This window comes from Trichoderma ghanense (assembly GCF_004382785.1).
Source record: "Trichoderma ghanense strain CCMA-1212 chromosome Unknown scaffold_1, whole genome shotgun sequence".
Lineage (NCBI taxonomy): Eukaryota > Fungi > Ascomycota > Sordariomycetes > Hypocreales > Hypocreaceae > Trichoderma > Trichoderma ghanense.
This window is the reverse complement of record NW_027395664.1, coordinates 2,325,821-2,350,065: the sequence shown is the minus strand read 5'-3', so window position 1 is coordinate 2,350,065 and position 24,245 is coordinate 2,325,821. Positions and strand designations below refer to the sequence as shown.

The following is a 24,245-nucleotide window of genomic DNA, read 5'->3' as shown; positions in this document are numbered from 1 at the left end:
CGGAAAGAAGGTACAACTGGGCATTTTGGAGCTGGAAAGGAAGGCGCAGGGATGAGAGGGAAGGAGAGAAGGAGCTCGTTTCGACAGTGAAGATGAAAGGAGCTGAGATTCTCTTGAAAATCTACCTTAGTTGGCTCCAGCAACTCCCGCGATGCTTCACTGCGAAAGCGCCTGGATGAGCACGACGATACCTTATATAATACTGTACCCATCGATCCGTCTTAGTGCGAAGGTACGGACACATGGAGGCCATTCGACCAAAACGCGGGGCCGACGGCTGACCCTCGTTTCGGCATCTCGGCCAATGGCGGCTACCAACCACAACTCGAACCCACGCCCATCACCTTGGTTCCAGAGCTCCCCTTGAGCCGAGCTGGAGCCGCGCCGCAATCTGGACTCCGGGGCAACGCTCTTTCAGCTATCCTTTCCGTGGCCCTTGCTTTGCCTCAGCACCCTGGGAAGCTCGGGGGTACGTCACGATGTCTGGGTCGCTGCAGGGGGGGTTTGTGGGATCTTCAAGCATATGGCCTTTGTCTGAATGCCGAGCTCGGATTGTCACTGGCCCTCGTCTAAGTGGATGGCGGGGAGTCGCAGAGGGTGTCGGGCTATTCCGGCGCTCCTTCAGAAGCTGGGGAGGAGTCAGACTGCCAGATCCGAGGTGAAATGGAGGAAAGGGAGAGACTGTGACAGCTGGGGTTGTGGCTTGGCTCGGAGCACCATGGCTGGGACGGCGTCTGTTGGTGCTTTGCGTGAGGGCGAGGGTCGTAGCCTGTGACTCGGCTTAAACTTTAACTCGGTCCTCTTCTTCTTCTTCTTCCTTCTTTTTAACAATCCCCCTTCTGCTCTACATCTTATCTTTTTGAAGCTCCTTGGGTCGTGCGACATTCTCCTGGACCTTCATCTGCCTTTTTTACACAATTGACCTGACCCGTCCCTAGATTGACAAGCAGCAACCACTTGCATCTCTCCATCATGGCTTCCAACAATATGGTGACGCCGGCTGTAAACCCGGAGATTGAAGACGAGCTCTTCCAAAAGGAGGTCGAGCAGGTCAAGGAATGGTGGCGCGATTCACGATGGAGGCACACGAAGCGTCCCTTTACCGCCGAGCAGATTGTCTCCAAGCGAGGCCATCTGAAGATTGAGTATCCCAGCAATGCTCAGGCTAAGAAGCTGTGGAATATCCTGGAGAACCGCTTCCAGGTGAGTCATTCAAGTGATTCGTACGATGTGATAGAATATCTAAAATGGCCTACTAACAGCAGAATTAGAACAAAGATGCCAGCTACACCTATGGCTGCTTGGAGCCTACAATGGTCACTCAGATGGCCAAGTACCTCGACACCGTCTATGTCTCCGGCTGGCAATCATCTTCAACTGCCTCGGCATCTGATGAGCCAGGTCCCGATTTGGCAGACTACCCCTACGTAAGTTCTTCGAACGCCTGACATACGCACAAGGACGCACAAGGACCGCTTTGGCTGATAGTCCTTCCTAGACTACTGTGCCCAACAAAGTCGGTCATCTCTTCACGGCCCAGCTCTTCCATGATCGAAAGCAACGTCAGGAGCGTCTGAGCGTTCCCAAGTCTCAGCGATCTAAAGTGGCCAACATCGACTACCTCCGACCCATCATTGCCGATGCTGATACTGGCCATGGTGGCCTGACTGCTGTCATGAAGCTCACCAAGCTCTTCGTTGAGAAGGGTGCTGCTGGTATCCATATCGAAGATCAGGCGCCCGGCACAAAGAAGTGCGGACACATGGCCGGCAAGGTTCTCGTCCCCATCAGCGAGCACATCAATCGCCTGGTTGCCATTCGCGCGCAGGCTGATATCATGGGCGTTGACTTGATTGCTATCGCCCGAACCGACGCTGAAGCTGCGACGCTCATCACCACAACAATCGATCCTCGTGATCACGCCTTCATCCTTGGCTCTACAAACCCTAACCTGCAGCCCCTGAATGATCTTATGCTTGCTGCCGAGCAGGCCGGAAAGACTGGTGAGGATCTCCAGCGTATCGAGGACCAGTGGATCGCTTCTGCTGGCCTAAAGAGATTCGATGACGCCGTCGTGGCTGCCATTGAGGCCAGCGGCTCTCCCAATGCTGCCAAGATCAAGAGTGACTACCTTGCTGGCTCAAAGGGGAAGAGCAACGCTGAGGCTCGTGCCCTGGCCAAGAGTCTCCTTGGAAAAGACGTCTTCTTTGATTGGGACGCCCCTCGGACCCGAGAGGGATACTACCGCCTGCAGGGTGGCTGTGACTGTGCCATCAACCGTGCCATTGCTTATGGCCCCTTCTGTGACGCCGTCTGGATGGAGAGCAAACTGCCCGACTATGCTCAGGCCAAGGAGTTTGCCGATGGTGTTCACGCCGTGTGGCCGGAGAAGAAGTAAGCCATCCCGTCTCTCTCCCCTTTCTTTCTGCCATATGACTAACCCGTATCGACACAGACTCGCTTATAACCTTTCGCCCTCCTTCAACTGGAAGACCGCTATGCCTCGTGACGAGCAGGAGACGTACATCCGCCGCCTTGCAAGCCTGGGCTACTGCTGGCAGTTCATCACGCTTGCTGGCCTGCACACCACCGCTCTGATCAGCGACCAGTTCGCCCGTGCCTACGCCTCCCACGGCATGCGCGCATACGGCGAGCTCGTCCAGGAACCCGAGATGGAACAGGGCGTCGACGTGGTGAAGCACCAGAAATGGAGTGGCGCCAATTACGTCGATGAGCTGCAGAAGATGGTGACTGGTGGAGTTAGTTCTACGGCGGCCATGGGTAAGGGTGTGACTGAGGATCAGTTCCATTAGAGAGGGATCCTTGTTGCCTCTCGTTGTACCATTACCACCCTCCTTTCGCCATTCTTTATACCCTGTTCCAGAGGATGAGGGGAGAAGCACGTTGGACATAGTGTCCCCGTAATAGTTGGGAGACTGCTTGAATCGAAGATGAATGCACGATGTTCATTCCAGCTGTCATTGTCATGATTAGGCACAGCCATGCCAGTAGCCAGATTTAACAAAATACAAAAAAATTGTTACACATTAAAATATGTACCTATAGTGACTACCGTCTTCTTTCTTCTCACAGCTTCAGCAAATTCAAAAGGCTGAAAGAAGGAGAAGAAGAAGAGAGGCCTGCGCAACAGCAGCAGTCCCTCCTGTTCATTTGCTTGTTGTTCGGCATTCTGAACGTTTTGCGACTCATCCATCGTCAAGAACGAACCCGGCCCATGCCCATCGGCTCGCCCGATACCCTTCCGCCCAGTTTTACACTTTCCATGCCCAGTCATCCCCCGCCGTTGGCGCTGACAATAAACGCTGCGCACCCCAAAAGTTTCTAAACCCAGATTTGACGCCCACCCAGAACAAGAGGGAAAAAAAAAAAAAAAAAAAGGGAAAATTACGATGCGAAAGGTGAGTGAGAAGTTAGAAAGGAAGAGGCAGAGGTTGGAAAGCAAAGCAACAATGGAGGAGACTTCCGAATGTTGCAGGGCCATCCATTTTGAAGAGAAAGGGTGAAGAGATAGGGAGCAAGGTGAAAAGGGGAGGAAAGGGGGGGGCAAAGTACAAACAAAGGAACCACGAAGCTCAAACACCAGGAATATGAGGGAGAGCAGACCTCTGAGATCATTCCTAGTGGTTCTCTCGTCCTTCGTCCTTACTCGAGGGTATATGGAGAACCCTCAGCCAGGAATGAACTTGGTGGTCATCGACCCAGTGGGCCAAAAGCGCCCAAAGGCAGCAAAGCCGCGGCGAACCTAGTCGGCCTCGGCCAGCTGCATAATTAGTTTGGCCGCCCGGTCGAGGAACGGGAACGGACTGGTGACCTCCTTCTCCTCGAGCAGCCTTCCGTCCTGGGTCTCGTAGCCCGAGCACTTGAAGTCGACGAGATAGACCCCTTGCTCCATCTCATAGATTTGGATGTCCATGTGCAAGGCGACAAAGTCCTTGCGTGAGGTCGAGTCTCCACGGGTGTAGACGAAGCTGTCGGGAGATCCGGTCTTGGACTCAAGATCATCTCGACGGTCTGCCTCTGCTTGCATGCCTAGTTGTTTAGTTCCGCTCGTTAGACGACAGTCTCTCAAAGCCCGGAGCATGGAACAAGACACAGTTCGAGACTTACTTGTTGATGGCCATCTGACTTGGATGTGCCACGGATCCGCAGGCAGCTTATACCTCCTCGCGGGATCCTTGTCATGTCCGTGGGGTACTTTTTCTAAGGGGGCGCCGTTTGCGAAACTGCCATCGCGGCTTGCGGCATCTTCGACCCCTCTCCGCTGCGCCTCATCATAGCCTTCGTCGCGGAGATGGGATGCGCCCAGCTTATTCAGGGCCTTGTGGATGCAAAGGAGGGCCTCCCAGGGTGCATTGCGAGATCTTATGCCAAATTGCCAGCGCACAGGCTTGGGCTTCTTGACTGGGGCGGTGATCGGCGTCATGCCCTGCGGGCGTTTGCTGGACTCGTCCAGACGCAGAGCACTGCGGGAGTGGGGATTCAAGCGACGTGCTGCCTCCTCTTTTTCGGCCTCGGTGCGAGTGACGGGCAGCTCGTCGTTGATGGTGATGGCCGGAGTGACGGGGTCGTGGCCGGTCCCGTTCTTTTCCCTCTCCATGTAATCCTTGTGGTAGGCGGGAAGACTGCTGGGTAGAATACCGACTTTGGTGACATACGGGCGAGGGGATGCGCCTCCTGGCGAAATGGCGGATCGTGTAGATGATATGCTCATCATAGGACTGCCTTCATCCCCAGTGAGGCCGGCGTCTGGGTCTCGAAGGCAGTTAGTAAACGGCTGGCTTGGTTACAAACGGGCGGCAAGAAAAGGGGAGGAACGGGAAAGCCTTGTGTGGACTCACTGTTCGCTAGCATGAGCTTGTTTTCTCGGACAATCATGTAGGCATCTTTGATGGCGGAAGGCTCATCAGACTGGAGAGCCTCCTCCACGTCGTCTTTGCCATAACCCATCGTCTTGCTGATCTTTTCAGTGACTTCGTTATGCAGCTTCTCCTGCACCTTTTCGGGGGCATTGGGCGCAATATCACTCTTCTTGATTGCCTTGTTGGGGTCGACGCCGGTGTTGAAGAACTCCTCGACGGGAGGCTGCAGGTACGCAGGCAAGTCGGTGTTGAACCACGGGTCAGCCCTGATCTCGTCAATCGTCATGCGCTGCACGGGATTGACCACCAGCATGCCCTTGATCAAGGCGGCCGCGCCTGGCGGCATCCACTGCGGCATGCTGTAGGTGCCCCTTGCGATCTTGGCAAAGAGGCTAGGGATGTGCTCGTCGTCAAAGGGCAGCCTGCCGACGAGAAGAACGTAGAGGATGACGCCGCAGCTCCATACGTCGACCTCGGGGCCGGCGTAGAGCTTCCCGCCAATGACCTCGGGGGCAGCGTAGTTGGGACTGCCGCAGCTCGTCTTGAGAAAGTTGCCGTCGGTCATGATGTTGCTGAGGCCGAAGTCGGCAATCTTGACGTTGAGGTTCTCGTCCAGCAGCAGGTTCTCGGGCTTCAGGTCGCGGTGTACGATCTTGTGGCGGTGGCAGTACTCAACGGCACAGATCATCTGCTGGAAGAAGCGGCGTGCCTCTGCCTCCTTCATGCGGCCGTTCTGGACAATGTAGTCGAATAGCTCGCCGCCTGCGTACTCGAGCACCATGATGATCTCGGAGGGGGTCTTGATGACGGTATAGCTGCTCGAACGGTTAGAGTCTTGGAAGCCCTAGCATAACAGACAGAAATTGGCCAGAGGTCAGCGTACAGCTTGATGATGTGCGGGTGCCGCAGCAGCTGCAGATACTCAATCTCGCGCTCGACACGGCCGGCCATGTCGCGGCTGATGAGCTTCTTCCTGGTGATGATCTTGAGGGCGACCTTCTGGCCGGTGCCGTTGTGGATGGCCAGCCGCACCTTGCCAAAGGAGCCCTCGCCCAAGGTCCGGACGACGGTGTAGGCGCCAATCCGCTGCTCCGTCTTGGTCTTGTCCTGCGGCTGGTCGGCTCGCGCCATGGCGGTGGGCGCATTCGCAGCGTCGCCCTGCTGCGGCTGGGACGGAGGCGGCTGCTGCTGTTGCTGCTGCTGGTGACGCCGGACGTGGGTGGACGACATGGAGATGGTCAACTCCTCATCGTCGAAGCCTCGGGGGACCATGGCGAGCGGCAGGAGGCTGGGCTGGACCGCGCTCGCGGGGAGGGGAGAGGGCTTTATATGCTGCCGCCGGAGGATGGACTCGAGGAGAGATAAGGATGATGGATAATTCGAGATTAAACTCTCGGATCCGCGGTCAATCAATGCCAGACGGGGAAGAACCTGGAAATGCTGGCTTTTGGCTTTGGGGCAACCGGGCAGAGAGTTTCTGGGTCCGTCTGGGTTCAACTGGGTTGGGCTGGCCGAGATGGAGGGGTAACGTCACTAGCAGTACCAAGTCCGGAAAATTACAGCAGGGCCAGCCGCCTAGACGGCGCGGTACCGCAGTACGTGTGCGCGCTAGGGCGGCTGGTGTGGAGTGCGCCCAGCAGGACAATTAGCGGACAATTGGAGGGCAGCAGCCGCCAAGGCTCGACGGATTACAGGCGCCTTCAGCGGCCTGGCCGTTCACAGCTGGTCACTACCTAGTACTCCGTACCGCCCGAGCTGATCCATGTCCTCCATTGATATGAGCAGAAAGGACTCGACTCGCCTACTCGTCCGCTCAGCCGTTGCGCCATCTCAACTCTGCAGATATGCTGAGACCAGATCCGTGAGCTCCATGGAATGCCACCAATGTTTCAGTCCAGCATCGATGTTGTGTCAAGCTGAGGGGAGCTGCACTTGGATGGTACCAGAGGACAAACGGGCTCGATGCTGCAGTACTACTAAGGTACCTACTTACCTAGTATGAGACGATGCCCGTATCGAAGACGGCCGGCCCTCTTCTCTCTTGGCCAGATAATAATTCATGGATCAACCAACGAACTGTCTGCACGGATAGAATCACCGTTGAGACATGAAAGCTACCCAAATATGTCGGTATCCGTCGACAAGCAAGCCACTGAAGATCTCTTCTGCATCCGCCTCAGGCAATACGCACGTCTCCCAGCCAGCCTCTTCACATGTCATTTCCGTGTACATACGGAGCACCATTGTGCATCGTCAGTAGCAACAGCCTCGTCCCGCTGACAGCCTTCACCAGCATTAGCCTGAGACCTGCATGAGATGTATCGCATTCCTGCCAAAGGCTTCCTCTGATTGGGTCTTCGTAGCCCGATTGTTTGGGGCAACCAAAGAACAGACGGCTTCAACCGCTCTCTGACAGCACCACCATCCATCATCATCATTGCATTGCCACTCGGCAATTGTCATACGACTTTGGCGACATAACATGGGCTTTTATCTCCGGAGCATCTCTGACATTTATAATTAACATGCCTTGAATAAGCTCGCAGTTGAGCAGAGCGAGCACCTTTGCTTCTATGGAATTCTTGGGCGTCGGCTGCGCACGTGTCATTGCAGCGTGGCTGAAGAGCTATAGCGAATTAGAGGGCGTAGGGCGAAGAAGAGCTTACAGGGACGAGTCAGTCTAGTAGAGAACAGCGTAAGAGAATAGAAGACGGCAAAGATGGAGGAGGGGAAAATGAAAGTAAGGGGAGGAAGATACATCGGGAGCAAGGAGTAAGTCGGCGCAAGGGTCAAAAAAAAAAAGAGGTCTCTGCGTGAATCGAACACGCGACCTAGAGATGACTGCGCGAAACTGCAATCTCTCGCTCTAGCCACTGAGCTAAGAGACCCATTGATGACGTAGTTTCTTTTTATCATAGCTTATAAAGCTTCAACCTCAAATTTAGAAGCTCCTGATCCCCTGAGGATGTAGAACGGTAGTATCTTGTAGAGACTCGGGAATGCAAGTTCCAGAGGTAGATTGATAATTCTCGCGATATCGAGTTCAATAAGCCGCTGGCGTTCTGAACCCGCTCCTTCAGATACGTGGCTTGAAATAGCTCAGCCTCTGTTGTGAGGCTGTTGACGAAAGAGCGGGTCCGCCATTCTCTGCAAATGGTGTTTAGGATCTCACCAAACTCACTTACCCGACAATCGCGAAGATTAAGCAGATCAGTTGATGAGCGAACAGGACACATTCGCTGCCTCGCCTGCCAAATCTCGGGCCGGGTAAGATAATCAATCTTCGGCTTACTTTCCTATTATTTCCTTTAGTATGGTAGTTCAAATACTGTGTTGCCTTATATACCCGATACAATGTGCGCACAAGTCCAAATGTGCAATACCAAGGAAGGCACGTCCGTAGTCACAAGTCGCGTCTTAGTGACAAAAAGCACCACGCAAAAGAGAAACAAACACTGGGGCGTTTAAACAGCGATGTCCGGACTCAATGATGCAGTTTAGAGATTCGGCGTGTCAACTAAAAAGCTGGATTGGACTTTAAAGCCGCGAGCACCTACCGCATGGTTTCCACTATTCCCAACACATGCGTCGAAGAAAGGTCCTGATTGATGAGTCAACGAATCGTATACAAGCAATTTGTTGCAGAGCGTACAGATGTCCTGGATGAGAGTATTCATCCGTATCTCGTAGTCGAGGTAAAAAGGAAATCAAAAAAGAAAAAGGAAAAGAAAGAAATGCCATCGAAAAAAGAAACCCAATGCGTAATCTGGGAATCGAACCCAGGGCTCCCCGACGTTGCGGATGGCAACGGAGAATTTTACCACTAAACCAATTACGCTTGTTCTTGCTTGTTTGGTGCTGGTGTATTGGAGCTGATGAGCCTATGGGACAGTCCGGAAGCTAATCGTGCTCCTCAACAACGCCATTGGGCTTGCTCCAGAAAGCTCAAGGTACGCTTCTTGTCTACGATAATGCCAATTGGCGTTTATTAGAGCAACCTCGTCGTTATTTATTCTACTCAAGACTCATCCAGGCTGAAGACTGTTTTCTTGAGGCTCCACCAACCTCTCTTGACCACTACTAGGTACGTAGTTTGGCGTCAGAAAGCTACCTAATAGCTGCAAATTTTCACACAGAAAACATCTCCAGAACTTTGGTCTCCCGGCGGTTCTGCACATCTTCTTGCCATTCTACATTGGAAGTAAGGTATGAATATCATCATAGCTAGGGACAACACAAACCCCCTTGAAGTCTTTATACGGCTTTGCCGAAAAGACTAGTGTGGCCAAGAGGAAAGTGACACAAGAATGGCAACACAGAATTCGAGGGCAAGCCTCTCTCACGTTGGTATGCGCACAAGGTCCTCTTTACACGTAAACCAAGGCCAAAAGGAAAAAAAAAAGAAACAATATAGAGAGCAAAAGAGCAAAAAAAGAACTTCTTGACGAGAGTGGGACTCGAACCCACGCGGATTGCTCCACCAGGAATTGCTGTTAAGGTAGCCTTAACCTGACGCCATAACCAACTCGGCCATCTCGCCAGATGCCGTGATATGATGGAGTGCTGCCTTGTTCAGAGAGACGTTTCTGGCACACGGGAACACGTCGAATGCTTTGTTGCTGTGGCAGCAAGACTCACCCGCGAGCAACGTCACCAGCATTCGTTCGTTCCAAAGGCCTCACTAAAAGGGGATTTGCCTCGGGCTTTTTGTTTGATAGAATTTATTACTTTGCCCTTTGGAGATTCATGCCCAGTAGTTCTTCGCATGGTGGCAGATCATGGCATAATGCGTTCCCTTCTCGGGGCTCAGTTCAGCGGAACCGTGCTTAGGTTTGGTATGTATACATCTGCGAGACGGCCAAGTCCGCATGCTGAGTGACCCATCGAGACTAAAAGATTCAGGCAGCGGCGGAGAGAGCTTGAGAGATGCCGGCAGCCGAGACCCATCGAAACCATTGGCAGTCACATCGATTGCATGGCTCTCTTCGAGCTTCTGAACACGTCCGGCTATATCAAACGCCCCTCTCCTGTGCCTCCTCCTTGCGCAGTCTATCGATCAGCTTGCCTCTCAAGAATGGGCTCAGATTGAGGCTGCAGTGCAATGATTAGCCAAAAAGAAGGACAACATAATCGGTTGCAGTTGCTCAACTTACATTCCTTCGTTGGTCACGATCCTGTACGTTCCGCTCGGCTGCAGCTTGCCGACAACCTGTCCGGAATCGTCCACTTCAACGCTGCCCAGGATGTCTTCTGGCCAGGCAATCCGACCAAAATCCGGCGGATTCCTGCGGTCGCTCAGATGGACAAATCCGCCCCGGCCTCCACCTCCTGGACCGCCCTGCGCGCTCGCTCCTCCAGCTCCGTCTCCCCCAGCTCCGCCTCCACCTCCTTGCTTCCGAGAGGACCCTTGATGGCGCGACTGACGTTGGCCAGGGAAGAATGAGCCTCCAGATCCGAGGTTGAAGCCGCCCGGGCTTGCGAAGGCTTTTGCCTGTGAGATTACATCCTCGTCCTGATGGCCGTATTCGGCCACGACTTCATTGAGGATCGAGACGAACTTGGGGTTTTGTTTGAAGGATTGAGGGGTTGGGGGGATGGCTGTGGTAGAACCAATGGCGAGCGATTTTGAAGGAGGATCTGAGTCTAGATAGGTGAGGATATGTGATGAAGGTGCTGATGTATCTTTGAAGACTTTCTGAGATGGGTTTGGTCAGCTGTGGGATCTCAACGGAATCTGTATGGAACCGCTGCAACTCACAATGAAGGCGTTGTTCCTCAGCGTAGATACTGCTCTGATGAACAGTCCAACTTTTTGGGATTTGACTCGAAACTTTGTTGACATCATTTTTGCGGTCTTTGAGTCTTTGTATTAGAGATGGTGAAGTCTCCGTTATGACGGGATGAAAAGATGATCCCGGCAAGTCCAAGGTCCAATGAGGTCATTCAGAGCGGCAGCTTCCGTAATTGAAGCTCCAAGACTGGACGTTACCCCACGCTCCCCGTTTTGCGCATTTATGCATCTACAAGAATCAATTAGACGCGTCGACGCGGTCCCCCCTCCAAAAGTTCGCGATAAGCTTGACCATGTGAATTGAGTAAAGGTGGGATTTTTAAACATAACTTCAACACCAAATCTCCTGTCAAGCAACTGGCTCCCCCCCTCGATATCTCCCTCTACTGCGGCCGAGCGATGCAGGCTTCAAGCTGTTAACGCCTACCACACCGAACCATGGACAAAACACCAGCGCCCATCTTCCGCAAGCAGCGGCCTCTGGTCCCATCCTCATCCGTGGCGCCCTCCTCCTCTCCAGCGTTTGGAACTCCAGTCCACCCTCCGAAGCCATTCAGTATCAATGCCCCTAAAGCTGCGATCCTCCCAATCATCCTCCCGCCCGCGACCCTCCGACCGCTCGCCTTCCGTACATTCACAAAGAAGCACTCTCTAACCCTCACATCGTCTGCACTACAAGAGCTTGCCTCCTTCATTGGGCGACATTGCGGCTCAGGATGGCGCGAGGAAGGCTTAGCAGAAAGGGTGCTGGAAGAGGTGGCCAGGAGCTGGAAGAACCGTAACGGCGGCGTCATAGTGGAAGGGTCTAGCAAGGAGCTGCAAGATATCCTCAAGACCCTGGAGGGAAATATGAGTGGCGGCAAGATCGTAGGCCAGGCCAGAGGGCTCCCGAGAGGAGACAGCATGCTGGATATCAACGATAGCGACACATTAAACGCTAGACTGGGCATCAGGCCGGTGGCGCTCCCTCGACAAGACAGCAACGCCAGCTTTGGCATGTCTGGACTGGGCGTGCATGAGGAGGCAGAGGACGATGACGAAACCAGCGATGCCCGGGCTTGGTTGAAGGTCATTGACGCCTACGAGCAGCCACGACTCCTTTACAATGTGGATAAGAAGCACTTTGAAAGGTAAGATAAGCACCTCTCAATGCTCCGTATGCTGCCTTTTAAGCGGTGTCTTCGAAGCTCACACGTCAAACCAACCATATCAGAGACACGGCCAAACCCTCATTACTACCTCCGGCTTCCCACAAAACCACCGTGTTTCGGAACCGATACCACGTCATCCACCAACGCCTCCTCCGAAACGAATCCTTCCAGACGTCTTCCGTCACTTCATCCCGCAAACACACTCTTCACCGCTCACTCTCCAACCAACAATCTCTCAAAATCACGCCAATTGCCAACCTGCTCGGTCGACATGGGAGCAATCACATGCTGCTAGGCCAGCTGAACTTGTTGCCGACAGGAGACCTTGCAATAAGCGACCTGACAGGCACCATTGCGCTCGATCTTTCACAGGCCGTCGTCATTCCCGAGGATTCGGCATGGTTTTGTCCCGGCATGATGGTCCTTGTGGATGGCGTCTACGGGGAAGAAGAGGAGTCGATCGGCAAAGGATTGAGCGGCAGTAGCGGCGTTGGAGGAACCCTGGGTGGCCGGTTTCAGGGCTTCTTCATCGGACAGCCTCCTTGCGAGAAGCGAAAGGCGACACTGGGCATCACCGGGGCCGACTCGGCAGACCATGGCCAGACCATTGGCGGAGGTTTCGGCTGGATCGACTTTCTCGGCGTCGGTAGTGAGCGTGCAGTCGGATCGAAAATGCGAAGGCTAGAGAGGAGGCTGCTGCAGCCCGCCCCTGAGCCGGACATGCCGTCTCGAAACCGGGTGGTGATCATCGGCGAGATCAACCTCGACCAACCTCGGGCCCTCCAAGCCCTCCGCAAGATCCTGTCGCTATACGCCGCCGAGCCTGAAGGAACCTCGCCACTCACGTTTGTCCTGGCCGGCAACTTCACGCAGCACGCCGTCATGGCCCGAGGTGGCAGCGGCGGCAGCATCGAGTACAAAGAATACTTTGACGCCCTTGCTTCCGCCTTTTCCGACTTCCCGACCCTCCTCCAGTCCTCGACCTTTGTCTTTGTCCCCGGCGACAATGACGGCTGGGTCTCCTCCTTTACAGCCGGCGCCTCGGTGCCGCTACCCCGAAAGGCCGTCCCTGAAATGTTCACCTCGCGCATACGTCGTGCTTTTGCAACCGCCAACGCCGAGGCTGGCAACACTGGCGTCCAGGGCTCAGCGATATGGACCAGCAACCCCAGTAGATTGTCCTTGTTTGGGCCAAATCATGATATCGTTCTGTTCAGAGACGATATATCCGCCAGGCTAAGACGCACAGCAGTCACTCTCAAGCGCAAACCACCCGCCGAAACAGACGCCGGACAACACAACACTTCCCATGATGCCACAAAGGAACAACAAGACCACCCAACGTCATCCGCGCCCGAAGAAGACGCCATGGACCTCGACTCCGCAGCCCCCGAAAACCCCCCCTTCCCTTCTCCCGCCGCCGCCGCCCCTCTCCCCCTCGACACCAAGACCGCCCAGAAGCTCGTCAAGACGATCCTCGACCAGGGCTACCTCTCGCCCTTCCGGCAGTCCACGCGCCCCGTGCACTGGGACTATGCCTCGGCGCTGCACCTGTACCCCCTGCCTACCGCCATGGCCCTGATCGACACGACGGCGCCTCCGTTCTGCATCACGTACGAGGGGTGTCATGTGATGAACCCGGGGAGCGTTCTCGTGCCGGGGCGGAAGGGCGTGGGGAGGTGGGTTGAGTATGAGATTGGGCGGTTGGGCAAGTTGAGGGAGTGTACGCTGTAGGTTCTCATGCAAAGGACATTGGATTTGTGTTTCTTTTTGTTTGGTCGGAGGGTCATGGTGTGAGAGAAGGGGGGGAATTGGGAACCAAAGGAAAATCTTGCATGGTGGAATGTGTTTATAAAATTCAGACGTAGCGTCAGTCTGTACGCATGATGTATGAGCCGGGTTTGTGAATACCAAGGTCAATGGATATGAAGCATCATGACTCCCAGTGAAGATAGAAGATTTTATCTACGATATCCCAGAAATCAAAAGCCGTGTGTGATCACGGGAACCCGCTGCGTATGCGTCATATGCCCATCCAGTCATGATATTACCCAGCCTTCACCCCGGAATTCGCCAAGGACAAGGAAAACAAAGTCGTATACTTCCGGTCAGGACCTCGGTACCCCCCAGAGCCCTTAATCATGTCGAGCCAGATCAATGCCACATCTCCTTCTCTTCATCCTTTTACTCCAAAAGAAGTTCATCCTGGCGCAGCACTCCAAACAAGCCCTCAATTTCCTTCTTAATCTTCTTCAACTCGGCAGCCACCTGCGCCGTGACGAGGGTATACGCATAAAGCAGAGCATAGTCTCGCTCTTGTGTCACGGCCTGCACGGCGTCCTCGTCGTTCCTCAGGTTCATCTCCATGTGCTCCTTGCGGTACTGATATATCTTGTTCAACAGCCGGTCTCTGGTCCGGTCGATTGTGGGAATGGCGTCCGTGAGAGGGTACTCTAGCATGACGCACGAGGCAAGGACTTGGAAAACGTGGCAGATGCGTTGACAGAGCTGCATCCTTTCGGTGGCCGTGATCTCTAGCAGGGCACTCTCGCCCTCTGAGAGCGTGTCTCGGCGCTGCGTGATGAGGCGCATGGCATACATGCCGTCCAGAATGTGCTTGGTTGAGTGCATGATCCGGCCGTAGGCAGCGTTGGGGAACGGCCCGCGGAGCTCAAACTCGGATTTGGCAGATTCTCGCAACGACTCCAGTTTGTAAACTGAAAACAAAGACGCCGTTCAGTCAGCCGGGTGCAACAACACCGACTCCCATAAGGTGTAAAACTTACCATATCTTCTGAGGGCTGTCTGCTCCCCCTCCTTCATGAACTCCAGACCACCGCGGTTCCCTTCGAGTAAAGGAGCCAAAGGACCGCGCTTCCAAATGAGTCCAAGCTGCAGGTATAGTACTGACAGCCCCTCTCTAAACTTCTTCCTTCCAGAGATGGGCCACAGCAGTCGACAGACGAGGATTCCCCACAAGATTCCCAGTGTCACTGCCACTACACGATGGTATGTAATCTCGAAGATGAGAGGATCTATTCCGCCCTCATCGTCGTCGTCGTCATCCACGTTCTGCGTCAGGCTATAAGCATACAAGACGATGACATTGTACGCCAGCAGCGAAATTCTGCCCAGAGGAGCTTTCTTCAACACCAGGATCACATAGAAGTTGGCCAACGCCACAATGGCGGTGCAGAGCTCAAGAAGCCAGGGGTTGGACATGCTCGCCAGCCATGCGAGGCAAGCACAGGCACCACCAATCAGTGTGCCAATGAACCGAGCGCTTCCCGTTGTGTTGGAGGCACCAGTTGTCATACCGACAACAATCATGTAAGACAGCAGGCCCCATTCGCCTCTCCAGTGTTGATATACCGGCCTCGTAGCTGGTATAAAGGCAAACATGGCCCACAGAATGGCACCGATGCCGACCTTGATGCCAAAGAGCACATCCTCACGTGTAAGAACTCGAAGAAACCCGAGTAGAGCTTGGGATAGTTTGCGAACAAGCATACTCGTCTTCTGCGGCGCAGCATCCCAGTGGAACGAGTCTCTCTTCTTCAACATGGCTTTGGGCAAATCACCTGGTGTAGGCAATTTCACCCGGCTGCGCTTCGGCTTCGAAGCCAGCAGCGGCCGCTGCTCCGCATCAAGATCGCTGCGACGTTGAAACACCTTCCACTGCCTCCAGAACCTAAGCCACTTCCAGCTGCGATCTAGAGACTCCGTCGAGCGCTCCAAGGATTCGAGGACGTCGAGATAAGCATCCATCTCCTCTGCCACAGCCTGCAAGCAGAAGGAGAAGTGGCCACAAGCAGCGGCAACCTCCTCAATATCGGCTTGGATATCCTCGGACCGTGATCTCCCGAGCTCGATGCTTCGATATAACTGGCGAAGGGCCTTGCCTCTAGCAGTGTTGTACAGGTCCAGCGCATCATGGAGGCTCGCGCGCAAATGGTCGTTGACAGCCACCTGCTCCTCGGGATGTCTGCCAAAGGGATTCTCTTTCAGCGTCTCAGACAGAGTGTATGCCAAAGACTTCATGGAAGGACCCAAAAGTGCCAAAAACAGTGCAAATATGTCGGACGGGACGCGAAAGATGGGCGACTTGTCCAAGGTAGGGTCTGAATGGCTGTTGAGGGCCGAACGGCGCTCGAATTCGTCCTCTTCAATGACCGACAGCCGATCTCTCGTATCATCGGAAAAGTACGAAACACTTCGAGACATGCCGGACGGCTCAGGAGAGAAGAAGCTCGGCGGCGGCGGCGGCGGCGGCATGGCAGAGCTGGGTCCCTCTTTGAGAAGCGCCAGCTGTGTCTGAAGCGCACTACGCAGACCCCCGATTGCCTGTGACAGCGTTTCCAACGACTTGATGAGACGCTTGTCCAGGGAGTATATTTTCTCCCTGCCAAGGACATACTGCTCAATCTTGGCCTCTCGAAGAGTCGTCGTTATTTGAGCATACGTCGAGTTGTACTGGGCAGATGCCCGAGTGTACTCGGGAGAGCTGACCTCGTCCTCCGAACCATTCAAGAAGCCACTGGTGACGAGGGACAAGCGGTCGCTCAATGCTACAGCCGCGGTGCGGACAGACCGGCGCAACACCTTTCTTGCGGACACGCGCCACACCAGGAGGTTGACAGCCACGGTGAAGGATATGCCAAGCAGCAGCAACTTGAACATCTGTACAATCTTGCCCGTGGAGAAATAGCCGCTGGCAACAGACTCTTCCTTTGTTATGACCGATATAATGGCCATGGACGCCAAGGTAGACGCGGTATTCACAAGGGGCTGGTTTAATCGCTGCTTGGTCCAACCGACCAATCCAAGACCGCCCCCGATGCAGACAACCAGGACAATGGCGTGTGCCGGGGCAGTCGATCCCGATATGGCGCGAGTGGCCATGGCTATGCCCATGGACAACATGCAGACCAGCTCGGCATATACCACGGCCACGCAGGCGATCACGACAGCCTCCAGCATGGATCCGGCGGTGCGAGCGGGGTGGAAGTACACCGTCAAGGTGGCGGCAATGTGCTTGCCATCTCTGCGGCCCAAGAAGTTGGAGAGCGGCGGCCAAAAAGTCGCCGTAGTGCCCAAGAGGTATGCCAGAGTACACTTGAGCACCTGATGACCCGCGTCGGTCTGGAGCCACGCCCACGCCGCCAGGGCCTTTGTCCGAGCGAACCTCGAGGCCGCCCGGATACGCTGTCCAGCCGAGATCCCAGACGCAGCCGGCGGACGCTGCTCGGGTGTATTGCAATGAGATCGGTTTCTGGGCGCGCGGAGGGTGAATTGGCGCCGTGACCGCTCGCCCGTGGCAGGGATGACGAAGGTGCCATTGCGCATTTTCTATGTACCGGAACGAGTCTGAATTAGCGAGCGAGTCTGGCGGACAGCCCTCATGCAGAGCAATCCGTAACGGGGACGAGGCGAGTGACATACGCTCCTCTTGGAGGGCCGCGAGGGCGGCTGCGTGGCCGCTGTCGAGTTCGAGGAGCCGTTACCGTTGGAGCTGCTCATGGCTGCGGTTTGTGGCGGGACAGCATTCTCGTGGGCTCGACGATGGCCCGCGGCCGTCTGTCCGGTTGAGGCCGCGAGCGGTCCAATTGTGTATGTCAAATTGCTGGCGATGCTGTGGCAGGAGTTGCGCGGGCTCGGGTCTGGCGGTGGGCTCACGCTCGAACGGCTGAAGCTGGGACGAAGCTTGCCACGACGATGGATAGAAAGTTGTTGGAGTGCAGAAGCGCTAACAGCGGAGGAGCAACGCCCTCAAGGATCAATACCTACTACCTAGTAACAGCTCCCGATCCAGTGCTAACCTACCTATGGAAAGTTTGAGCCCAGGTCCAATGACCGTGCGATTCCCCAGCTCTGGCAGGGGCCCGACTGCCGGGAGCTATTGGGCGCAGAGGCCAGCTAGCGGCCCTGAGCGTGTCCGCCTGCAGCGCTGGCCAGGTACAGTACCGGCAGTGACAGTTCCAGCGGGGTAGCCAGTGGGCCGCATGCACTCCGGGCTTGGAGGAGGGAGTGCTGGGCTGTCACTTGTTGCGAGATGCCGCCAGATCGTGGCCAGAATCAGACTGGAGCTCTTCCTTGGCGACCTGGCCGAGCCAACATCCATCCATCCATGTGATACTCGTGCTTAGTGCCGGCATGAGGTAGGTTGCAATAAACGGGATGTCACTAGACAAGAGTCCAACTGGCGGTTGGTTCAATACGTCCATGGATCAGAACGGGTCTTTTGGGCGCGCTTCTGCACGCCGCCAGCAGTTCAGCGGCTCCAGCAGCACCTCGAGCGACCTGGACAGCTGGAGGCCATTGGGCTCAACTGCGCCACCAGCCGACCACTAGCCACCCGACGCTCAATGCCTCCCGCATCACCCAACAACTATTCGCACTCGCAATCGAGCACTTCGTCTCCTACAGTAGCCGCTGACACGAACCTTGCTCCTTGTCGCTGGTCCCTAATTGAGCCTCTTGCATACGTCTAGACGCAGCGGATCTTCGCTCTATTTGCTTGGCATTGTGCACGTTCATGGAGCCCAAAGAAAAGAGCTATAGTCAATTCCATTATTACCTGACCTCTTAGCTGGAAAACCACGATAAGCCTGCGCTGTCCCTCTAGCCCTTTCACACGCCCTTTGTCTTGGCATTCTCTTCGTCTTTGTCTTCCTCCTCCTTCATTCCTCTCCCCTCTCCACCCCGTCACGCAGTCTCCTCAGCGTCTGGAGCCTGTGTGTGCCTGATCATCTCACTTACACCCCCCAGACGCACCCGCTATCGCTTCCAGTTTCGTTCACAAGCTCAATCGACACGCTGGCCGCGTACTCGTATATCCGCAGACGGCTCTTGTCCGCCATGGCTTCCCCCAGGCCCAGACGGTTCGCCCCTTTGCGAGGCACGGCAGATGTGTCACCGTTCCATGCCGATCCGCCGCTCAAGGGCATCATTTTCGACATGGACGGAACGTTATGGTATGAGTGACCTCGCACCGGCTTGGCTGTTCACGCCCTTAAGCCCCTTGCAAGTTTTTCAAGAAAACAATACCCTTGCCTCCCTTCTTCTTCTCTTCTCTTCTCTTGAGGATCTCTGTATAAGCATGCCAAACCTTACTCTATATGAAGCCTGATATCTTTCTGTCCTGTTTGGCAACCTGCGACCTGACATTGAGGTCTGCTCGGATAGCCTCATCGTCCCAGCTCCTGGCTCACTCGCTTATACCACCCCTCTCATCCTGATGATACAATGAAAGAAGCATTCAAAATCACACAAACCCGTCAAGCAAAAGACAACACTTACAACTCCACTCAGATCTCATCTGCCTACATGTACCTAATACTAATACCCCTTCACAGTGAGCCACAAACATACATGTTCAGGGAAATGCGCTCCGTCCTCGGCATCCCCAAGTCCGTCGACATCCTCGAGCACATCGACAAGCTGCCCGCCCACCAGCAGCCCCCCGCCCACGAGGCCATCCGCGCCATCGAGCGCAAGGCCATGGCCGCCCAGACGCCCCAGCCGGGCCTCGCCGCCCTCATGGCCTGCCTCGACGCCTACCGCGTGCCCAAGGCCATCTGCACCCGCAACTTCGACATCCCCGTCCAGCACCTCCTCGCAAAGTTCCTGCCCGAGTCCCCGTTCTACCCCGTCATCACCAGGGACTTCCGCCCGCCCAAGCCCCATCCCGCCGGCATCATGCACATCGCGCAGAGCTGGGGCCTTGTCGATGGCTCCGGCGCCGTGGACACGAGCGGCTTGATCATGGTCGGGGACTCCATCGACGATTTGACGGCGGGGAGGCTAGCGGGCGCGGCCACGGTGCTGCTGCTCAACGACGTGAACAAGGAGCTGGCCACCCATGAGCACACCGACTTGGTCATCACCCAGCTTGACGAGTTGATTCACATCCTGGAAAATGGGTTTGAGGGGAGAAACATAGAGCCAGCGCGGGTGTTACTGTGATTTCGACGGACATCTGGAACGTTTTAGACCCAAGCGCTTCTCGGCACAAAGCATGTTGCATGTAATCAAGTCCATCAAACAACTCATGAGGCATAGAAGCATACATATATCTGCAGACTCTTTTGCATATGGGAGGCGAAATGGCAAATCCAATAAAACTCAAAAGCTTAATGCTCAATTGCAAAAGTCCTTTGCCGCTGTCCTCCGTCTCTCACGCTCTGTCTCTCCTTTTTGTGTATCCAACTCAGCCTGCTTTGCTGGATTCCAAGCGCGTAAAGCGTGCTCGCCGCATATACGTCACTGATAACATGAAACAATCCAAGCACCATGCATGTTGCGAGAGACCAAGAAGATGTCCTTACGCATGTGCAACGTAGAATGACTGTCTTCACAAATTTCACAGCCCATTCCTGAAATGTCATTCTGTCTTGTTTGGCGTCCGTAGCCAGATGTGGCATAAAAAGAAGAGACGCAAATCCATCACAAAACTAATATTTGCGCCGAGTTGATGCTAAAGCAGGAAGCTGACGAGGGTATGTAGATACAAGTTTGGTCAGAGGGTCTAATCGTATGGTGGCGGCGGATCCTAAACGCCGTATGAAGGGTTCGGGGGCAGCCCATAAGTCTTGACCTGCCTCCGGCTCTGACCCCGTGCCTCGTCTGCCGCCGGCTTTTGCGGTCCTTCTCGCGAAAAGGAGCTTGTGGGTGGTGCTGGTCGGACTGGGAGGCTGAAGGTGGTCGGGTTGGAGGAAGAGTGGTGGGAGCCGTCCGAGTAGCCAGACGCCGGGCTTGAGGTGACACCCCGAGGGGCGAGGCTCGGATGGCCGGTCCGGCTAGTCGCCGCACCGTTTCGCGAGGGTGAGCGGTTCTGTGTGGCCGCTTGGTCTCGGGGCGAGAAAAGTCGGTCTCCAGCGATCGGAATGTCGCCAAAGACGGGGGTGTCGAGCGGCACCTCTTCGTTTCGCGACTGTGGCGATGAGTCGCTTGATCGGAGCAGCTCGTGGGTGCCGCTGGGTGAGAGCTGGGGCACAAGATGAGACTTGCGGTTGTCCCTCTCCATGAGACCAACAGCCCACTCTTTGAGGTCCACCGGTGTCCTCTTCGCAGCCTGAACAAAGGGGTCCCGTTCCTAAAAAGCACGTCTCAGTCACACCTGCTTCTGATGACGTATGGGGACACACAACAAAGGGATGTCAACTTACAAACAGCTCCTGTGGAGTGGGTCGCTTCTCAGGCTCCTTGAACAGGCACTTCTGAACCATATCCTCCAGGATGCTAGGGAACGCGTCGCTCTTGGGCAGCTTCGGAGCCGGCTCGTTGACAATCTGCTGCAGCAGATCCAATATGCCCGCCGGGGCTGATTCGGCGTCGTCAATGTGCTCGCTTGCGTTGAAGGGGAATTTCCCAATGGCAAGCTCCATGATGGTCAAGCCAAAGCTCCAGACGTCTGACTTGACAGTGTACTTCTCGCCTTGGATTCGCTCGGGGGCCATATACGTCGATGTGCCGACAAAGGTGTCGGCGATGGAGTTGACCAGCTCTCCAGACACACCGAAATCGCACAGCTTGATGGAGCCGCGAGAATTAATGAGGATATTCGACGGCTTGATATCTCGGTGCATAATGTGGTGCTTGATGTACAGATAGGTCAGGCCGCCCAAGGTTGCCTCTGCAATCTTGCCCAAGACGTCCACTCGAATTGGGCCAAAGACTCTCGAAACTCGGTCGAGCGCACTTAAGCAAGCAATCCCAGTCAGCCAGGTTCCCATAATACTGACCCAGACTACGCAATGTGACTGCATAGAACGAAGTGATACTTACCCAACATCCATGTATTCCATGCACATAATGACATCGTTATTATGATTCAAAAAGGCGCCATAGAATGTGACAATGTGTTCGGAGTGGCATCCATGCATAATCTGGAGCTCCCGAACGATTCGCCTTCGCATCTCTTTCTTGGCTTCGACGTGTATTATCTGGACACTTGGATGTCAGCTCCGAGGCTCCAACAAAGCAGGTCCAGAAGATGTCCAGCTCTCAGGGGCAACAAGTCTTTGTGTAACGCACCTTGCGAGCCATGACAGTTCCCGTCGTCAGATGCCTGACTTTGCTAACGGTACCACCGTTGCCAGACCCGAGTTCTTTTATGACTTCGAGCTCCTCCGGTCTTAGATCGAGCTTGTACTCGATGCCAATCTCCAACTGCTCCTCCTTGCCGGCTTCGTCTTTGTTAATTTCTGAGCCGCGTCTGCTCGTATCGGCCGTTGGTGAAGGGCGAGGTGCTGCCGGCGTCAGAGCAAGGCCCTTGACGTTCTTGCGCTTCATAGTGCGCGGCGCAAACGGGTCAGCCATGGTGGGCGAGGTGAAGAAGTGCTGAATCGGCGAGGTTCGGTATCAGAGGCGGCGGTTGATAAGGGGGGGTCAAGTCTCGGGCCAGCTGAAGAGATGACTGGGCTCCCAAGCACGGGTTGGAGGCAAAAAGAACGGCAGACAACACTCCTTGGTAGACAACAGGCTGCGTTCGTCGAGGAGATGTCGGGTGAAGTGCTAGATGGCCAGAGCCTTGCGTGTGGAGGGAAGGGAGTGTTGCGTCGTCGCTCGGAATAGCGCAGCCTGGGGCAGATTCTTCGTCAAGTCGCAGGCGGTCGGGCTTCGAATAGGTGCGGGCTGTGGCGACGCTCCCTGGACGGACAGGCAGCCAGAGATGAAGAAGAAGAAGAGGCAGAGGATCGAGTAGAAATGCCTCCGAGCCTTGTCGCTGTCTCGCTTCTCCGCAGATGAAAGGACACACCCCTCGAACTCGCTCCTGTGCCGTGGGGGATATTTACAGGTCGACGGCAGCAGTGGTGCTCCGTTCTCCGTGCTCCGTGCACCAAGATCCCAGGTCCAAGAGACGGGTGGCGGCTAGCGAGCGGTGCCCAGGCCTGGAGTAGCGGTTACACGTCCAGGCGGTACCCGTAGCCTGTAGCCTGTAGCCTGTAGCCTGTAGCCTGTAGCCTGTAGCCTGTAGCCTGTAGCCTGTAGCCTCTCGCTGCGGCGGTCCAGTGTGGGGTCCTGCAGAGATAACGTGATCCCGGCCGTTCCTTTGGCGGTCCAGGACGGTGAAGCTACAAAGAATTGAGGGCTGAGATCTGTTTGAATTCAGCTTGTCTTCTCCTGTTTGCCTCTGCTCTTTTTAAAGTCTCTCTCGACAGCAAAAGAGCACATGAGATGAAATGCCGCGCATGGAGATTTTCGCCAATCATGCCGGACCAACTTCTATTTTTGTCGCCAGCAGCCACACACACAGTCGCTGCTCGACATGCACGATGCCTGTTTGGGGCGACCCCAAGAGCCACCAGAGCCAACCCCTGGGACGCTGGCTCTGGTTTTAGGCGCCGGAGCGCGCTGGGCCCCCCTATCAATGGACAGCATTGGCCCTTGTTAGTACAGACGCGGTGCTGTGCCTCTTGCACGATGCGTCCAGACGCACCGCATGCTCAATCATACTGTACAGTACCCAAGGTATGGATCAATCAGTCCATGCACCTATTACTCGCATCCTCAACACCAAAACGCTGCTCACACGAGTCACGTCCTAAGGGTTCTTCCTCGTCCGGCGGGGTCTCGGGCCATTCCCGCGTACCCTAGCGAAGAGACGGCACGTTTGGACATGTCCTCATGTATACGATGCGCAGAGGGATGAAACCCAGCTAACATGCTAAACGCTCCTGAGCTCGCTCAACCCTCGCCAATCATGCAGAGCGATTCTCGTCCAGCATCCCTTGAGCACTCCGCGAAGTTCACCGCGCTGAAACTCTAGGTAGTGTATGCGGGACGATTCAGGTGACGGTGCCTGTGCCTGTCCATCTCCTTTCCGTCTCCCTTCCAGAGTGCCCTTCTAGACGGCTTCGGCGGTTGAACATGTCAGCTCAAGGGCACGTTTGCCGTCTCATCCCCAGGAGCATTGCCTGTTTCGATATCGCCCCATTGCTCTTCAAAGCGTCGCTTACAGTAAATCGTTTCAAAGCCACTTCCCTGGCATGGCGTGCCCCCGCGAACATGCAATACTGAGCGACTCCTTCTATCGCAACCACCAGGAGAACCTTCGCCCAGATTTCGTCCTTTTTTGTCCCTACACAAGCATCAATGAAACACAGATTGCCCATGTAGGTAATTGCTACTTTGTTCTTGAGGCCTTCGAGGGTCATTTACACAATCAATAAGCACCGGCAGCCCTTTACAGGGGATCGTGGAGGCTCGAGATACGTCTTCACCAGCTACCTACCAATAGATTCTTCTCAGGCGTGACGTTGATGGCATTGGGGTAAGCTTCTTGTCATAGTCTTGAGTTGGGTATTCACTTGGCAATGACCGATTCACCTTACAACACCGGTTCCCAACCTCTCCTCTGCTTCCAAGTCAACGTCCATGGAGAAGCTGCTGTCAACGGTGGGGTCTTCGATCCGTCTTCTA

At 55.1% G+C, this 24,245-nt stretch overlaps 10 protein-coding genes across 10 annotated transcripts; 4 read left to right on the top strand and 6 right to left on the bottom strand.

Moving 5' to 3' along the window:
* Nucleotides 1–479: 479 nt before the first annotated feature.
* On the top strand, nt 480–2,813 carry CCMA1212_002168 (Isocitrate lyase; the record flags this gene model as incomplete). Its single annotated transcript, XM_073699562.1, has 5 exons — nt 480–487; nt 939–1,203; nt 1,272–1,427; nt 1,499–2,394; nt 2,456–2,813. 5 exons carry the CDS (start codon nt 480–482, stop codon nt 2,811–2,813), a joined length of 1,683 nt encoding a protein of 560 aa, XP_073562710.1.
* Nucleotides 2,814–3,040: 227 nt separating this feature from the next.
* On the bottom strand, nt 3,041–3,502 carry CCMA1212_002167 (uncharacterized protein; the record flags this gene model as incomplete). The annotated part of the gene is made up of 1 exon (XM_073699561.1): nt 3,041–3,502. One exon carries the CDS (start codon nt 3,500–3,502, stop codon nt 3,041–3,043), a length of 462 nt encoding a protein of 153 aa, XP_073562711.1.
* A 261-nt stretch (nt 3,503–3,763) lies between these two features.
* CCMA1212_002166 (Carbon catabolite-derepressing protein kinase) lies at nt 3,764–6,152 on the bottom strand (the record flags this gene model as incomplete). The annotated part of the gene is made up of 4 exons (XM_073699560.1): nt 3,764–4,050; nt 4,129–4,767; nt 4,860–5,695; nt 5,764–6,152. 4 exons carry the CDS (start codon nt 6,150–6,152, stop codon nt 3,764–3,766), a joined length of 2,151 nt encoding a protein of 716 aa, XP_073562712.1.
* Nucleotides 6,153–9,892: 3,740 nt separating this feature from the next.
* On the bottom strand, nt 9,893–10,725 carry CCMA1212_002162 (uncharacterized protein; the record flags this gene model as incomplete). Its single annotated transcript, XM_073699559.1, has 3 exons — nt 9,893–9,971; nt 10,034–10,575; nt 10,639–10,725. 3 exons carry the CDS (start codon nt 10,723–10,725, stop codon nt 9,893–9,895), a joined length of 708 nt encoding a protein of 235 aa, XP_073562715.1.
* Nucleotides 10,726–11,109: 384 nt separating this feature from the next.
* Nucleotides 11,110–13,556, top strand: CCMA1212_002161 (DNA polymerase epsilon subunit B; the record flags this gene model as incomplete). The annotated part of the gene is made up of 2 exons (XM_073699558.1): nt 11,110–11,801; nt 11,885–13,556. 2 exons carry the CDS (start codon nt 11,110–11,112, stop codon nt 13,554–13,556), a joined length of 2,364 nt encoding a protein of 787 aa, XP_073562713.1.
* Nucleotides 13,557–14,006: 450 nt separating this feature from the next.
* Nucleotides 14,007–17,342, bottom strand: CCMA1212_002160 (uncharacterized protein; the record flags this gene model as incomplete). Its single annotated transcript, XM_073699557.1, has 3 exons — nt 14,007–14,539; nt 14,609–17,171; nt 17,265–17,342. 3 exons carry the CDS (start codon nt 17,340–17,342, stop codon nt 14,007–14,009), a joined length of 3,174 nt encoding a protein of 1,057 aa, XP_073562714.1.
* A 1,235-nt stretch (nt 17,343–18,577) lies between these two features.
* Nucleotides 18,578–18,772, bottom strand: CCMA1212_002159 (uncharacterized protein; the record flags this gene model as incomplete). The annotated part of the gene is made up of 1 exon (XM_073699556.1): nt 18,578–18,772. One exon carries the CDS (start codon nt 18,770–18,772, stop codon nt 18,578–18,580), a length of 195 nt encoding a protein of 64 aa, XP_073562194.1.
* Nucleotides 18,681–19,787, top strand: CCMA1212_002158 (putative hydrolase; the record flags this gene model as incomplete). Its single annotated transcript, XM_073699555.1, has 2 exons — nt 18,681–18,796; nt 19,178–19,787. The coding sequence occupies 2 exons, from the start codon at nt 18,681–18,683 to the stop codon at nt 19,785–19,787; spliced, it is 726 nt and encodes a 241-aa protein (XP_073562193.1).
* Nucleotides 19,788–19,957: 170 nt separating this feature from the next.
* On the top strand, nt 19,958–20,164 carry CCMA1212_002157 (uncharacterized protein; the record flags this gene model as incomplete). The annotated part of the gene is made up of 1 exon (XM_073699554.1): nt 19,958–20,164. The coding sequence occupies one exon, from the start codon at nt 19,958–19,960 to the stop codon at nt 20,162–20,164; it is 207 nt and encodes a 68-aa protein (XP_073562192.1).
* A 209-nt stretch (nt 20,165–20,373) lies between these two features.
* On the bottom strand, nt 20,374–22,142 carry CCMA1212_002156 (Dual specificity protein kinase FUZ7; the record flags this gene model as incomplete). The annotated part of the gene is made up of 4 exons (XM_073699553.1): nt 20,374–20,916; nt 20,990–21,521; nt 21,609–21,766; nt 21,858–22,142. 4 exons carry the CDS (start codon nt 22,140–22,142, stop codon nt 20,374–20,376), a joined length of 1,518 nt encoding a protein of 505 aa, XP_073562191.1.
* Between the last annotated feature and the right edge of the window lie 2,103 nt (nt 22,143–24,245).